This window comes from Oratosquilla oratoria, chromosome 27 (assembly GCF_046742065.1).
Source record: "Oratosquilla oratoria isolate Oo_2021 chromosome 27, ASM4674206v1, whole genome shotgun sequence".
Taxonomy (NCBI): Eukaryota; Metazoa; Arthropoda; class Malacostraca; order Stomatopoda; family Squillidae; genus Oratosquilla; species Oratosquilla oratoria.
In genome coordinates, this window is record NC_134803.1 from 15737445 (window position 1) to 15755893 (window position 18449).

Consider the following 18449-nt stretch of genomic DNA (forward strand, 5'->3'; position numbering starts at 1 on the left):
GGGAGGTTTTGCGGATATACGGGATAGGAGGAAAACCTCAAGGAGCTGTCAAGAGTTTTTACGAGAGTAGTAGAGCATGTGTCAGGATTAGAAATGGAGAGAGTGAGTGGTTCGAGGTAAGGGTGGGACTTCGTCAGGGATGCGTTTTGTCACCCTGGCTGTTCAACTTGTACATGGATGGGGTGGTGCAAGAGGTAAATGCAAGGGCGGTGGGTCAGGGATTGGAGATGTTTAAAGAAAATGGATAAAAGTGGGAGGTGAGCCAGCTGTTGTTTGCGGACGACACTGCGCTTGTGGCAGGATCGGAGGGATTGAGAAAGTTGGTGACAGAGTTTGGGAGTGTGTGTAAAAGAAGAAAGCTGAAGATAAATGTGGGTAAAAGTAAGGTGATGAGATGTACAAAGGGTGAAAGTGGCAGCAGACTGGAAGTGAGCATTAAGGGAGAACAACTGGATGAAGTGGATAGTTTTAGATACTTGGGTGCAAATGTGGCAGGAAAAAGTGGAGTGAAAGTGGAGGTAGAATGTAGATTGAGAGAAGCGAGTAAATGCCTTGGTGGATTAAAAAGTGTAATTAGGAATAGACATTTGGGAATGGATGCTAAGAGGAGACTGTATGAAGGTGTGATTGTGCTAACTGCACTGTATGGGGCAGAAACATGGAACATAAGAGAGAAAGAGAGAAGGAGTTTGAGTGTGTTTGAGATGAGGTGTCTGAGAAGTATGATGGGGGTTACTAGGCTAGATAGAGTGAGAAATGAGGAGGTGAGGAGGAGAACAGGGGTGGAAAGGGAGCTGGGAGATAGGGTTGATGAAAGAGTATTAGGATGGTTTGGACACATGGAAAGAATGAGTGAAGAAAGACTAGTAAAAGAGGTATTGAAGGCAGATGTGGAGAGAGTGAACATGAGGGGACGTCCTAGGATGAGATGGATGGATGGGGTTAAAGGGGGCTTTGGGGAAGAGGGGAATGTCTGTTGAGGAAGGACGGGAGAGAACAGAAGACAGGGGTGAATGGAGAATGGTTGTATATGGATGATGTTGTGATGCATGAGGTGGAATGGGTGGGGGGTGAGGTAGTATGTGTGAGCAAAATTTTATGCAGGCCAAAGTGATTTCTCCTCATCTTCTTTTTGCATGGGGGGACGGAGAGGGGGGGTCGCCGATTTAATGAAGCAGCCTTGCTGTGGATGTCCTGTGACTTGCGACACTGCCTCTGACCTAGGGCAGTGGACAAGGTGCAGGGATCACCCATCATCCAGGAGGTGCTAAGATGGGGGGGGGAGGGTGGAGGGGAGTGGAGTGTATTTAGGGATGGAATGGGTGGAAATGATTTTATGCCTTTTTCTTTTTGGCTACCTCCCTTGTAAGGGGGAAAAAGCCTTGGTATATGTATATATGTTTTGAGATGTCTCTTAGCTCACACTCAACTATGCTTCTATATTTTGGTTCCCAACAATTGGGAAAACAAGCATAAACATCTTAAAAACTATACAAAATAAAACTATACAAAACTATACAAAATAAAACATTTAGAAATACACCAAACTATACAAAATAAAACATTTAGAATACACCAAAATCACCCCCAATAAAGTACCTGCACACTGAAACCAAAGTCTTTCCCATAGAACACCATGTGAAAGGTATAGGTACACATTTTTATGCAAGACCTCTCAACCCTACTCACCCATCTCATTACATCATGTATGCACAACCAACTGATTGCAAAGAAATAAAAAAAATACATACATATACCAAGGCTTTTTCCCCCTTACAAGGGAGGTAGCCAAAAAGGAAAAGGCATAAAATCATTTCCACCCATTTCATCCCTGAATACACTCCACACACCTCCACCCTCCCTCTTATCTTAGCACCTCCTGGATGACGGGTCATGCCTGCACCTTGTCCACTGCCCTGGGTCAGAAGCAGTGTCGCAAGACACAGCACATCCACAGCAAGGCCGCTTCATTAAATCGGCGACCCCCCCCCTCTCCGTCCCCCCATTGCATAAAAGGAGAAGACGGGGAGAAATCCCTTCAGGCTGCGTCAAATTTTGCTCACGCATACTACCTCACCCCCCATCCCCCCGCCCATTCCACCTCATGGAATCACAACATCATCCATATACAACCATTCTCCAATCAGAAACATTAAGAATGGAGTACCGCAGGACTCAGTTCTATCCCCCACACTATTTAATCTATACATGCATGACTTACCCACACCAGACAACTCAGAAATACAAAGCTGCAGAAATAATCCAGCCATACCTTGATACACTCAACACATGGTTCATCACAAACAGACTCAAAATAGCTCCAACCAAATCTACAGCAACACTTCTCACCAACTGGACAAAAGAACACAAATACATACCTCATCTCTACATCAACAACACTCTAATACCACACACAAATACACCGAAAATTCTTGGTGTAACATACGATACATCCATGTCTTTCAAACAACACATCACAAACATAAAAAACAAATGCACACCTAGACTTAACGCACTTAAGTCAATCACTGGAACGACATTTGGACAAAACAAAGAAACTAATATAACAATATACAAACAATGCATACGCTCAGTGTTGAATTATGCGAGTCCTGCATGGGCTCCTAATCTCAGTTGACACACCACAACACCCTTCAAATCATACAAAAAGCCCTAAAAACAATTACAGGCTGCACAAATACAACACCAACAGACCATTTACACCATGAAACAAAAGTCCTCAAAGTCAAGGACCACCTCGACATGAGAGGCACACAAACACTTGCCGCAGCCACCACAAACACATCACACACGCTACACTACATAGCAGAACACCCACACACACCAAGAAACATTAAAACAACACCCAAAGACCTTTATTACGCACAAATACTCTCTTCTCTTCCTCCACAACCACCAAATACCAGCCTCCGGAAACACATTCATAATCATATCACTCACCGCTCCATTAACACACTGAAAGACAACACACTGCTGCATGCCAGACCCCCTGATATCCACCCTTCTGAATCCTCTCTCCCACGAAAGGACAGAGTCCACCTGGCCAGACTGCGGTGCGGCCACCACCCAGCACTTCTAAGCTACCAGAAGAGGCTGGATGACCGCATTGTGAACAGCTGCCCAGGTTGTAACACTTCACCCCATACCATACAACACATAATGGAAGACTGCATTATACACAATCATGCACGCAAACAACACAACATACACTCTATAAAGGATTTGTGGGAAAACCCAGTTTCGGCTGTAGCATTCCTTGGGGAGACGGGACTGCTCGGACAGACAGTCTAGGGAACGACAACAACAACAACCATTCTCCATTCATCCCTGTCTTCTGTCCTCTCCCGTCCTTCCTCAACAGACATTCCCCTCTTCCCCAAAGCCCCCTTCACCCTATCCATCCACCTAATCCTAAGACATCCCCTCATCCTCACTCCCTCCACATCTGCCTTCCATACTTCTTTTACTAGTCTTTCTTCACTCATTCTTTCCATGTGTCCAAACCATCCTAATATTCTTTCATCAACCCTATCTCCCAGCTCCCTTTCCACCCCTGTTCTCCTCCTCACCTCATTTCTCACTCTATCTAGCCTAGTAACCCCCATCATACTTCTCAGACACCTCATCTCAAACACATTCAAACTTCTTCTCTCTTCCTCTCTTATGTTCCATGTTTCTGCCCCATACAGTGCTGTTGGCACAATCACTCCTTCATACAGTCTCCTCTTAGCATCCATTCCCAAATGTCTATTCCTCATTACTCTCTTTAATCCACCAAGGCATTTACTCACTTCTCTCAATCTACATTCTACCTCCACCTTCACTCCACCCTTTCCTGCCACATTTGCACCCAAGTATCTAAAACTATCCACTTCCTGCAGTCGCTCTCCCTTAATGCTCACTTCCAGTCTACTGTCACTTTCACCCCTTGTACATCTCATCACCTTACTTTTACCCACACTTATCTTTAGCTTTTTTCTATCACATACTCTCCCAAATTCTGTCACCAACTTCCTCAATCCCTCCTCCGATCCTGCCACAAGCGCAGTGTCGTCCACAAACAACAGCTGGCTCACCTCCCACTTTTCTCCATTTTCTTTAAATATCTCCAATCCCTTGCCCACTACCCTTGCATTCACCTCTCGCACCACCCCATCCATGTATAAGTTGAACAGCCAGGGCGACATAACGCATCCTTGACGAAGTCCCACCTTTACCTCGAACCACTCACTCTCTCCATTTCTAATCCTGACACAAGCTCTACTACTCTCATAAAAACTCTTGACAGCTCCCAGAAGCTTTCCTCCTATCCCGTATATCTGCATAATCTCCCACAGTGCCTTTCTGTCTACCCTATCATAAGCCTTTTCCAGATCCATAAAAGCCCAAAAAACATCCTTCCCCTTTCCTATAGCTTTCTCACATATCTGTCTTACCACAAAGATCTGATCTACACAACCTCTACCTGTCCTAAATCCACACTGTTCCTCACCAATTACTCCTTCTGTTCCTCTCCTAATCCTCTCAATCAAGATCCTCCCAAGCCTTCCCACCTACACTTAACAAGCTAATCCCTCTGAAACTACTACATTCACACTTGTCCCCTTTTCCCTTGTAAAGAGGAACTATACAGGCACTCCTTCAGTCCTCCAGCACTCTACCCTCTCTCCAGCAAACATTAAATAACCTCACCAGCCAGTCCACCATCACTGTACCTCCCTTTTTTAGACATTCTGCATGGCATCCATCCAGACCAGGTGCCTTACCTGCTTTCATCATCTTAACAACTGCCTTCACCTCATCCTTCCTTATTTCTCCTCCATTCTCCTCACTCATCACTCTCATTTTCTTCCCATTTCCCACTGCAGCTATCTTTCCCTTCCTATCCTCCTTCACATTTAGCAACTCCCTAAAATATTCTGTCCATCTTCCCCTTACTGCCTTCTCTTCCATTATCATCTCTCCATCTGCACCTTTTACCTTTTCTTCTCTACTTGATTCACCTCCTCTTGCTCTCTTAATTTCTTTCCAAAACATTTTTTTATTACTTTCAATATTTTCTGTCATACTCTTACCCCATTTCACATCTGCTCTTCTCTTTGCCTCCTTTACCTTTTGTTTTACTTCTCTTTTCTTTTCTTTGTACCTCTCATATGACTCCCTAGTCCTATTTTGTAACCAATCTGTGAAAGCTCGCATCTTCTCTTCTACAACCTTCTTTGTTTCCTCATCCCACCTTTCTTCTATTTCCTCCTGTCCTTCTTGTTCCACACACCATCCTTGCACACTTTATGACTTCCTCCTTGAACCATCCCCATTCCTCCTCCACACCCAGCTCTACTCTATCCTTCACTCCCTCCCACTCCTCCTTCAGCTTCTTTTCGTACTCCTTCTCCTTTTCCTTTTCTTTCAAAGAGTTCACTCTAAGAACCTCCCTACCTTTTGTCCCTTTCTTCTTTCTCCATCTATCCTCCACTCTCAACTTACCTTCCACCAAAAAATTATCTGATATTCCCCCACCCTCTCCCCTTAGCACATGTACATCCTTAACTCTTCCTATCATAATCCTATTTATCGCTACATAATCCATTAGCGCTCTATCTACCCTTCCCTCCACCACCCTCTCCCATGTGTACTTATGCTTGACTTTCTTCAGAAACACTGTATTTGCTATCATCAACTCTCTTTCTAGACACATTTCCACCATCAACTCTCCACTATGATTCTTTCCTGGAACTCCACATTTCCCAACCACTCCATTGATTGGAACATTTCCTACCCTAGCATTAAGGTCTCCCAGCTCTATTACATTGACATTTCTTCCTAAATCCTCTATGCACTCATTTAAATCTATCCAAAAGGCCTCCCTTTCTTCTACACTCTTCTCACTGCCAGGCCCATATGCACTTACAAAGACCCACATCTCCTTTCCCAGTTTCACCTTCATCCACATTATCCTTGAGGAAACCTCCTTCCACTCCACTACCCGTTTACCTATCTCTTCACTTACTAGAATAGCCACCCCTTCCCTCCCTCGCCCTCTCTTCACTCCTGATAACCTCCCACTTACACTCACCCTTCCCTTTCAACTTAGTTTCACTCAAAGCCAACACATCCATCTTTCTTCTCACAAACATACTACCTATTTCTTCCCTTTTACTCTCATCTGTACCACATCCACGCACATTTAAAGACCCAAACCTTAGGGTGCTGGTCCGAAAACTCCCAGACCCTCTTGCCTTTACTTTTTCATTTAGGAATATCCCCTGTGGGGCTACAAGGAGAAGGATGCCTAGTCCCAATCCCCATCCCTTTCTTCTCACCTCTTACGATCCAAGTGGGAAAACTTGGTGGCAGTATTCTTTTCCCCCACCACAGGGAATTCCCCCACCACAGAAAAAGAATACTCAGAGAAATGGTACAGGACAGCAACAAGGGGTTGGGGGACAGCATAACGGAGGGACAGTCGTAGTATAAAAGTGTCATCATTTCTCTATGAACAGAGTTTTCCTCTATCATAGACAAAATGATGTGTGGCTCTGGTCTGTAGGGGCACCCCATATAGACTCTAAGTATCAACTGCATGCTACTTTGCCACAATAACAAGCAGCCAATACCCCAGACAGGGTATACACCAGCAATATAGTACTCAAACACATCTATATAGCAGCCTAACACCAGTACCACATAATACATCCATACAGAAATACATTCACACTCAGATCACAAAATAACCTCTCCAAGACTAACCAACAAACTCTTTACTCCTTCAGACATGAGACCCACAGAAAATCCCTCCCAAGACCACATACTAGCACACTTGTATTCAGGGTCATCATCCACCACTAAGATATTACCAGCACAGAATAAACCTGGCTGCAGAAGCAAACTACCCCAGATGTAACTGTCACACAGAGGACATAGAACATCTCATCTTACAGTGCCCCACCCATCCCATACCCAGATAACAACACAATACTTCTTCCCTGAGTAATTTGTAGGCCAATTTTGTGACTTTTGCCACTTTCTTGGGGGCCATGGGTTTCCTGTAAGAAACATGGAACACCAAATTGATTGATTTCTTTACTTTATGTACAACTATCTATTTTTTTTTTTTTTTTTTCAGAGACCAGTTCATGAATATGGCAGAAACCAAAGGATTTGCTCCATTGGACTTTGCAAAGCAAGTCCTTGAGATGAGTATTCAAGAAAAATTTTCTTTCCTCAAAGAGTACTACTCCTCACTGAATACATCTCATGAAGCTGTCTTTCCTAAGGTCTTAGAGAAAAGTTCATCACATGTAAAAGATGAAAGTAAAACAGACACAAGATATGTAGATAAAAACAAGACAGGAAAGAAAAAAAGTGTGAAAGTAGTAAGTGCTTGTAATAATGATTTGAGTTCTGAGGAGGATGGGTACCAGGAACAAAGTGAAATAAGCAATGATCTTTCTTTGGAGAAGGACACTTCAAATAAAGGAAAGAAAGTCAACTCAAGAAGACCAAAAGATGAATATGTTAAAAAAATGAGCCTGATAAACAGGAAGAGAAAGAATAAGAAGTCACATTTTGATAATACTGCATATTTGAGCAGAACATTTAAGAATAGTAATGATGGCAGCAAAAGGAAAACTCATGTTCTGAGTTCTTCAGAAAGTGGTGATGATATAAATGTTCACACATTAAAAAAGATACAGAATTCAGGAAAAGATGGAGAGGGAAGTAAATGTGCTCATCCATTGCCATTAGTAATGTGTGTTGAAGAAAGTGAAGATAGTGATGAAAGTGATATGGAGTTACTAAAAGCGAGGAATTTTAGGAAATTAGATAATAGGAAATGCAGTCAGACAGATGAACCAATGAATTATGTGGACAAAGCAAAAATGACAGAAACAAGAAGGGCCATTTCAAGTTATAGACACTCAGAAAATCCTGATTATAATGTATTCATTGCAGCTTTGTTGTCTGATGATGAAAATTATACAAATACAGAGGAGTTCAATATGAAGGAGGATCTGTCTAATATAAGTCAAGTAAAAGAGATGACTGGACATTGTTTCACTATGGGTACTAGTCATAAGCAGACACTTGATACCAAAGTAACTGAGCAAAGCCAAAGAAAAGTCAGCAGACATGAAGATACAACTGAAAGAGAGGCACATGAAAAACATAATAAGGCTGTTGATCCAGATATCAATTATGTACTGGATGGATTATTTTCAGATACACATGAAAAAATGGGTTCATCTCCAGATAAGGAGTTGAGACACCATGAAGTAAATATAAGAAGTAGTGCACCTTGTTCCACTAGAATGTTACACATTGAAACACACAGAACAGGATGTATTTTTGATGAGTTGTTTGGAGCTGTGAAAAGCAAGACTTCAGTTTCAATATGTGGAGATGGTAATAATGAGACTACAGATTTTGGAAAGCAAACTAACCAAAACACTTGCTCTATGGAAGAAAAATATGATGGTGAGAGCAGTCCTTGTCGGTGTTATTTTAAATGTGATGGTATATGCAAAAACAAGATCGTATCTAGCAAATCTAGGAAGGATGCATCATCTTTGCACAAGATTTGGTAAAAGTTGTGTTCAAAATCTAATCATGTGATAGGAAAGAATATTTTTATAATAGGCTAATATGTTATTCCATGTTTTTTAATTATTTGTTTTAGATGACACACCTTGATTTTTAAGTTGGCACCTCATCTCTGCATAAGATAAGGTAAAAGTTGTGTTCAAAATCTAATAATGTGATAGGAAAGAATATTTTTATGATATGCTAATATGTTATTCCATGTTTTTTAATTATTTGTTTTAGATGACACACCTTGATTTTTAAGTTGCCACCTCATCTTTGCACAAGATTTGGTAAAAGTTGTGTTCAAAATCTAATCATGTGATAGGAAAGAATATTTTTATGATAGGCTAATATGTTATTCCATGTTTTTTAATTATTTGTTTTAGATGACACACCTTGATTTTTAAGTTGCCTGCTGGGTTCCTTAACTTTTCCATTGTACAGTACTGTCCTATGATTCTGTAGTGGCTTTGACTAGTCAACATATCAAATCAGAAGCAAGTTAACTTCCATATATCTATACATATATATTTACACCCATCTCCCTGCTATCACATCTAATTGGTGCGGCTAAAGCCGCACGATAGCTGAAAAGATAGCAGAACTTAAGAACTAATGGTATTGATTATAATTGGTACCTAGACCAAAAATTTTCCTCCAACTTCACCAATATTTCTCCTTTATCTTCACTGCTTTCACCTTTCTTAACAAAATTGCTTAACCCCTTCCATACGGTGCCGCACACGTAGGCGTCATGGGGAGCGAGTGTATTCGCGAGGCTGCCATATCGGCGTCTTGATTATATTTATTGTAGTCGCCCCTCCATAATGACATTCTTTCTAATTCTTTTGTAATCGCATTTTCTATGGTTATCAAAATTCACGGGTGAAGAGAGAACGATCGATATAAGCGGTGACTATATTTCATGATGCGAGTATTATTACGACACGTCGTACGGCTGGCATTGGTTGCTGCCACCGAGATCTAAGTCCATGACGCCTACGTGTGCGGCACCGTATGGAAGGGGTTAAACATACAATCCAGTGTTGTAATATAATAAACACATCAAGGCTATAAAATAAAAAATAGACATTTCATAGACATTTACCAGTATTTTACCTTTTTGAGGGTGATGAGGGGCTTGGGTGGGTTAGAGGGGTTCTGAGGCTAGGGTGGCTTGTTACTGACCACCCACTTGACGTTGTATCTCATCAAGGAAGTCATCTATGGCTGCAGGAGCCTCAAAACCCTCAAAATCATCCACATCATCCCCAGAATCCTCCTCTTGTGATGGTCCTGGTTGTGTCTTGGCGTGTTGGCATAAGAATTTTGTGATCTGGTGTTGCTGCAGGGTGTTGATGTGGGTATGATACTGTTCGTTGTAACCTTCTAATGCTCTAATAATGAGTGAACATCTTGCTTCACTGTTGATGGAGCTATCTTGCTGAAGGAGGTACCACATCCTGATGCCTAAGTTTGTCAGTTCCTTGACACCAGCTATGGTGAGTCCCACATGTGTGTTTACCTGACCCTCCTCCTCCTCATGTTCTCCTCTCTCCTCATCCTCTTCCATGAAGTCAGCAACTATAACAGGGGCTGGCTGTATCATTTCCAGGATTTCACCCTCTGTTGTGTTCTCAAAACCACCTCCAGGAACTTGTTGGGCCTCTTGTGCAGCTGCCTCGGCCTCAGCCTGCACTGACTGTGGCTCACCCTCCTCTCTCCCATGTGCCAACATTCACAAATAGTACACCGTGTAGGAGCAGTGTGGTGGCCTGTACATGTAAACTAACCCTCGACCAATTAGCGTGCAGCTCAAGCCAACAAAGATGGCCACCACCTGTGACATCACTGGGGCGCGTGATAGCAGCCGCACACCACACAATATGAATATTTGGGCTAGAGGTGTGTGATAGCAGCCAATTTGATGTGCAATTTAGGAATTGTGTCAACTTTTCAAGTATGCGCGATAGCAGTAAAATGAGATAGCTGGGGTATAGGTGTATATATATATATATATATATATATATATTTAACATTTTAATGTGGATTGTGCCTAGATATACAAAGACCATAACCTCCCATATAAGGGAAGTGATTAAGTAAGAGCATATCTTTTGCCCTGGTTATATGGGGGAGAAAAATAATTCCATTTATTTTTTTTTTTTTTTTTTTTTTTTTTTTTTTTTTCTCACCACAGGATGAACTTCTTAATGTAATACTAGTTCATGTAATAACTTTAATTTGTAACACAATGCTATCTTTTTAAAATTCATTATCCATCCATTGATTTTAATCATCCATTTTAAAGTGCCTTTGTAGTAGTTTCCCATACCAGTTATCCATTGAATACAAATCTAATTCCTTATAGAAGAAGAAACATCCTTGCATAAACCATGTAAATATTGCTGTTAATTTACCTCCCAGCAATACTTCTAGCTCGTCCTGAATGGGGACTCTTTTTCACACACGAACCAGTCTGGAACGTATGTCTAGAATGAGCTCTGGAGTGCAGCGCTTTTTCGATAACCTGGAGGAAACACCTACTTGGTATCATATTGGGATAGGGGAGCTTTGCTTATCAAGTGACCTAAATGATATAATAGAGTAAATTCACTTAGTGATAATATAAAATGGAGGATCATGAAGATAGACAAAAATAAAGTGAACCAACAAAGAGAAGACTAGATGTAGCTCCTGTTGAGAAAAAGGATTGTGGTACTCCCCAAGGCAGTCGTAGCTCCTCTTGGGGATCGGTGCCACCTGCGTAGAGCTGGTGGCCAGGGCTGGTTGCCGCCGTTTGGCCCCCAACACTTGGGGTTGGGGGGTGGTCCCACAACGTAGACGCTGCTCCCCCTGCCTAACCCCAATAACATCATGGAGAGTGGTCGGAACCCTTGGTTCTGACCACCTTCCAATCATCATTACCACCAAAACAAGATGCACCCCAGTTGGCCACAGACACACATACACCAATTACAAGAGAGCTAACTGGGAAGCTTTTACTGAAGAAACAGAACAACATTTTGAAACACTTAACAGTACACCAATCACAAACATAAACAATGCTGTGCACACTTTTAATACAATCATACAAAATGCAGAAAAGAGATACATCCCTAGAGGCAACAGAAAATCACACAACCCCAACTTCACACCAGAAATCCAAGGCCTCATCAGACAACGAGACACACTTAAACACAATACCCCCACACCTATCCCTCAAAACATAGCAGACCAAATACAAACACTAAACACTGTGATTGCCAATAAAATACACAAACAAAAAAAACAAAATTGGCAAAACTTTATCAATACACTTGATCACAAAACAAACACCAGCAAATTGTACAAAACACTCAACAGCATTACACTATCCAACAGTAACACAACACGCTCTCACGCAGCAATAATTACAACAACAGACAATCTACCCTCAAACAGACAACAAGCAAACACACTCATAAATCATTTTGCACAGACAAGCCATCTCACTTCTCACCCTGACGACCGACACACTATTCGACGTAAGAAAGACTTTCCCACAGACTCAGACTATACACCCTTCATAGACAGTCAGACAAAACACAATACATAATCTCAAGCACTCATCCGCCTGTGGCCCTGATAACATAAGTAACATCCACCTAAAACACATTGGACCACAAGGTATACACGCACTCACAAACATTGCAAACTACAGCTATTCACACAACACTATACCCGACATCTTGAAGCATGGTAAAATAATCACCATTCCAAAACCAAACAAAGATCCAACAATTCCAACATCACACCGCCCAATCACACTTCTGCACCCCCTCTAAAGTCATTGAACACCTAATACTTAAACTTGTCACACCACATATTCCCCTTGCTGACTCACAACACGGTTTTAGACCACTACACTCCACAAACACTCTTCTGATAAACCTCACACAAATAATTTTAGATGGCATCAATTCAGATAGGCCCCACCACACAACACTTCTTATAACATTAGACATTAGTAAAGCTTTTGATGCTATCCCCCGCCACAACCTTACAAATAGAATATATAACACAGACATGCACAATAACACCAAAAGATGGCTGGCCAATTATCTGGCAGATAGGAATGCTTATGTGTCATATAATGGCCAATCATCGCACATCAGAAACATTAAGAATGGAGTACCACAGGGCTCTGTTCTATCCCCCACACTCTTTAATCTATACATGCATGACTTACCCACACCAGACACCTCAGAAATACAAATCTCTTCCTACGCAGACAACATAACAATCACATGCACACATCGTAACACAGACAAAGCTGCAGAAATAATCCAGCCATACCTTGATACACTCAACACATGGTTCATCACAAACAGACTCAAAATAGCTCCAATCAAATCTACAGCAACACTTCTCACCAACTGGACAAAAGAACACAAATACATACCTCATCTCTACATCAACAACACTCTAATACCACACACAAATACACCGAAAATTCTTGGTGTAACATATGATACATCCATGTCTTTCAAACAACACATCACAAACATAAAAAACAAATGCACACCTAGACTTAACGCACTTAAGTCAATCACTGGAACAACATTTGGACAAAACAAAGAAACTAATACAGCAATATACAAACAATGCATACGCTCAGTGATGAATTATGCAAGTCCTGCATGGGCTCCTAATCTCAGTGAGACACACCACAACACCCTTCAAATCATACAAAACAAAGCCCTAAAAACAATTACAGGCTGCACAAATACAACACCAACAGACCATTTACACCATGAAACAAAAGTCCTCAAAGTCAAGGACCACCTCGACATGAGAGGCACACAAACACTTGCCGCAGCCACCACAAACACATCACACCCGCTACACTACATAGCAGAACACCCACACACACCAAGAAATATTAAAACAACACCCAAAGACCTGTATTACACACAAATACTCTCTTCTCTTCCTCCACAACCACCAAATACCAGCCTCCGGAAACATATTCATAACCATATCACTCACCGCTCCATTAACACACTGAAAGACAACACACAGCTGCATGCCAGACCCCCTGATATCCACCCTTCTGAATCCTCTCTCCCACGAAAGGACAGAGTCCACCTGGCCAGACTGCGGTGTGGCCACCACCCAGCACTTCTAAGCTACCAGAAGAGGCTGGATGACCGCATTGTGAACAGCTGCCCAGGATGTAACACTTCACCCCATACCATACAACACATAATGGAAGACTGCATTATACACTATCATGCATGCAAACAACACAACATACACTCTATAAAGGATTTGTGGGAAAACCCAGTTTCGGCTGTAGCATTCCTTGGGGAGACGGGACTGCTCGGACAGACAGTCTAGGGAACGACAACAACAACAAGACTAGATGTAAGCAGGGTTGAATGACCGTTTGGTGTCATCCCAAAAAAGAGTTGCAACATGGAAAAGCCAAAGATGAATCAAAGGTATGAAAATATTGCATTCTCAGGATTTGCAAAAGAAAGTGGAATACTAGGTAGAGGCAAAGATTTGGAAAGGAAAACAAGGTAAAAGAATATTGTAAGAACTCAGATTACAGAACTAACAAATTAAATTATAGATCTGAAAGCAGAATACAAGGTAATGTATAGAGAACTGAATGAGTTGAAAAAACAAAATGCTGAGACAAACGGAGCTTAATGATCTTAAAAAGGAATTAAACATAGTCAAAAGTGAGAACGAAAGAATGAAAAATGAAGATACTAACAAAAATGAGGCTTTGAAAAAAGAAGTAAAAGAACAAATACAAGCGGTGACCGAGAAAGTTGGAGAAACCATAAAAGAGACAGATCTTCAAGAAATAAAAAATCAATGGAAAGTGGAACAAGAAAACCAAAGAATAACTTTTAAAGAAATTGTACAACAAGGGAAAGAAAATTCAAAAGAAACAGCCACCAAAGTAATTAAAGAGAAAGAAAATTGGATCAGAGACACAGTTGATAAATAAAAAGTGAATAGTTTATGGTAGTAAAGAAAAACACAATGTAGCCAGATACTTAAGAGAAAAAGAGAAAGAAATAGCAAAAGAAATTCTGAAATAGATACAAGAGGATGGGCAAGAAATGGAAAAGGAAATAAGAGGAAGTGCATAGAATGGGAATATACTATAAAGAAAAAAATATACCACTAAAAATTAAACTAAGGTCTCAAATGATAGCAGTAGTACTAACAAAAACAACAAAGTTGGCAAAAAGTGAAAATTACAAAAAATATACGAGTAAAAAAGGAAATGAGCAATGAGGAAAAAGAGAGGGAAAAGACACTAAGAAATGAAGCTAATGAAAAAAAAAACAAGAGAAGAACAAAGACCTAAAAAGAGTTTTTTTTTTTTTTTTGAGAGAGAGTGTACTGGACTTGAGGCTGAGAAAATTGTATGTATATATATATATATATATATATATATATATATATATACATATATGTATATACATATACATATATATATATATGTATGTATATATACATATACATATATATATATGTATATATGCTAATAAGAACACGGGTATGTGTGTTCACTTATGCAAAGTAGACCACTCGGAAAAAGAAACTAATGAAGCAGAGCGCTTTCGTATATTACATCTTCAGCACTGAAGATGTAATATACGAAAGTGCTCTGCTTCGTTAGTTTCTTTTTCCAAGTGGTCTACTTTGCATATGTATATATATACAGGTAACTTGATGTACGCGAATTTGTTATAACGCGACCTAAAAAATATTAGAATTAGTTTAATTTACGCTATTTATTTGCTAAGACGCGATTTGGCCCAACCGCATTTTCAAACTGTCCGCCAGAGAGTTCCGCAGCCGGCCGACAGGTGGCGGGCCTTCCCGCTCCTCATTCATTGTTTACTGGCTTACAGGCCTCTTTTGCTCTGCTACTAACAACGAGAACAGACCTCCTCATATCAGCATACTATTATACTGTACTACCAGCCTATCATCATGGCCCCAAAACGTCCTTCATCGTCTTATGCAAGCACCAGCGGCCCTTTGGGGAAGGGACTTAGTGAAGCGCTGGCACAACTTAAGGACTCTATTGACAAATTTGAAAACATGGACCCCAATGTGGAACGTAGCAGCACAGTTAGAAGAAAAGTCATGGATGCAGTGTTCTGCTACACACAGATGCACACAGAATTTCAAAAGAAACAGCGCCAGACCACCGTGTTGCAATTCTTCAAAAAAGCACCAGTGCAAAAAGACATGACAGAAGAGGATGTGGATGACCCTGCAGCTGTGGAAGTGCAGGTGGATGTGGATGTGGATGCGCCAGAACAATTGGACAGTGAGGGTAGTGAGTGACTGTTGTGGTGTGAGTGATGAGTGGTAGAACTACGTAAGTAGTACAGTGTACAATTGTTTTTCTCTTTTATAAATACATTAGAAGGTTTAGAATTAGATATTATTAGTATTTTACAGTATTTACTGTATGTTTATTAGCCAAATAAAATGTGTTTTTTGTACAAACATTGCAACTTTTATGGATCAAATCCCGCATACCCCCATATTCCATTGTTTCTTATGGCAAAAATTAATTTGATTTATGCGATTTTGATATACGCGACGTCTCTAGGAACCTATATCTCGCGTAAATCGAGAGTTACCTGTATATATATATATATATATATATATATATATATATATATATATGCATATATATATATATATATGCATATATGTATATAAATATTTACACATATATACATATATATATATATATATAATATATATATGCATATATATGTATATAAATATATACATATATATACATATATGTATATAAAAATACATATATATGTATATAGATATACATATACATAGAAAATAGAAACTGATGAGGACTGTGAAGCACTGCAAGAAGACCTAAATAGGGTATGGAACTGGAGTCAGAAATGGGAAGTGGACTTTAATACTAAGAAGTGTAGCATAATGGAGTTTGGAAAAAGCAAAAACAGAATATCAGGAAAATATACAATTGGAACCAAAGAAGTAAAGAAAGTAGGATCCGAAAAAGATTTGGGAGTAATTATCACGAACGACTTGTCCTATGATATACAGATTAACAAAATTGTCGGGGAGACTTACAACTTGCTAAGATCAATAAAAGTGGCGTTTACATACTTGGACGAAGACATGATGAAAAAAATATTGGTTACATTGATAAGGCCTAGATTAGAGTATGCAGCGACATTGTGGTCCCCCAGTACCAAAAAGAATATAAAGAAAATAGAAAGAATCCAAAGAGCAGCTACAAAAATGGCACCTGCACTTGCAAACCTATCATACGAGGAGAGATTGGCTAAACTGGAGTTACCGACACTGGAGCAAAGAAGAGAGAGAGGTGACCTATTGACCATCTACAGAATCATGAAAGGCACAGAGGTACTCGATAGTGAGAACTTACTTAACTGGGACAAAAGAAACACAAGAGGACATGGAAAGAAAATAAAAAAACATAGCTATAGAAGAGAACTGAAGAAAAACAGTTTTCCTCATAGAGTTTTGGACACTTGGAACAAACTGGACAATGGAATAGTATGCGCAAAAACCATTCATGAGTTTAAAAACAAACTAGACACTGCAAGATACAAAGGCGGGACATCACGAGCATAGCTCCCCTTCCCGCAAAATACAACTAGGTAAATATGCATATATATATATATAGATATACATATACATATATATATGTATATATATATACATATACATATATATATGTATATATATGTATTTATATATATATATTATATATATATATATATATATGTGTGTGTGTGTGTATATATATATATATATATATTGTATATATATATATATGTATATGAGGAAACATGGGAAATGAAAACAAAAGGAGGAAAAAAGGAAAAAATAAAAACATATACCAACATAGGTGGCATGATTTCAGGACTAAATGAATTAAACGACTATCTGGCAGGAGAGAAACTGGATATAAATTGTGGAGATGAAATAAAAAAGTCCACTACTTCCAAATATTGTGGGACAAGGTTTATACAATCACTGGATAAAAAATAGGAGAAACAGGATGGAGGAGTCATGTTTTTGACTAAGAAGGGCATAAATGTGACAAAAATAACAGAAGGAAATAATGTGGAATTTATTATGATAAAAGTTGAAAACAGTGACATGAAAAGTAGAACATTTGTAGTGATATATGTGCCCCCAAAAACATATTCTTGGAAAGATAGTGACCATTCCAAAATGTTGGAAGACACAAAGCATGCATTAAATGAAATACTGAAAGGAGGAAACTTAGTAATTATGGGTGACTTTAACTCTAAAGAAATATGTTGGGAGATAAAGGTGGAGAAGACCTTTGAAGAAATATACTACTGGACATGACCACTGAGTACACAATGACTAAAAGAGGAAATTGATTTGGGAAGAAATGAGAAACACAGAAAAGGAAGACTAATGTACAACAAAATTTATTTTGAGAATTAAAATTCTGTCAAAAAGTGAATAGGTAAAATTTCTTTAATGAAAAAACAAAGATGGAAGAGAAATGGATATTAAAAGAAATCTATAATGAAGTAGATAAATATGTACTAAAACAAAAAAAGGAAAATGTGTACATTAAATGCTGGTACAACAAAAAATGTAGTGAGGCAAAAGATAGAAGAGACAAAGCTTGGAAAAGATGGAAAAAATAAAAAAATTTGGAAAGTGGTAGATATATATTAAACTAAGAAATGAATATGTTAGAATATGCAGGGAAGAAAAGAGAAACTATGAAAAAGACATAATAGACAAATGTAAGG

General features: G+C 39.6%; 1 protein-coding gene across 4 annotated transcripts in view; it reads left to right on the forward strand.

The window, feature by feature from the left end:
* LOC143039912 (uncharacterized) overlaps positions 1 to 9701 on the forward strand; it is a 290898-nt gene extending 281197 nt beyond the window's left edge. For 3 of the 4 annotated variants that reach the window (XM_076210271.1, XM_076210272.1, XM_076210273.1), the window contains one exon: positions 7148 to 9701. In XM_076210271.1, coding sequence (XP_076066386.1) covers positions 7148 to 8609 — 1462 coding nt within the window. In that variant the 3' untranslated portion in view covers positions 8610 to 9701. The remainder of the gene's footprint in view (positions 1 to 7147) is intronic. The other variant, XM_076210270.1, reaches the window with a different exon arrangement.
* The last annotated feature ends 8748 nt before the right edge of the window (positions 9702 to 18449 follow it).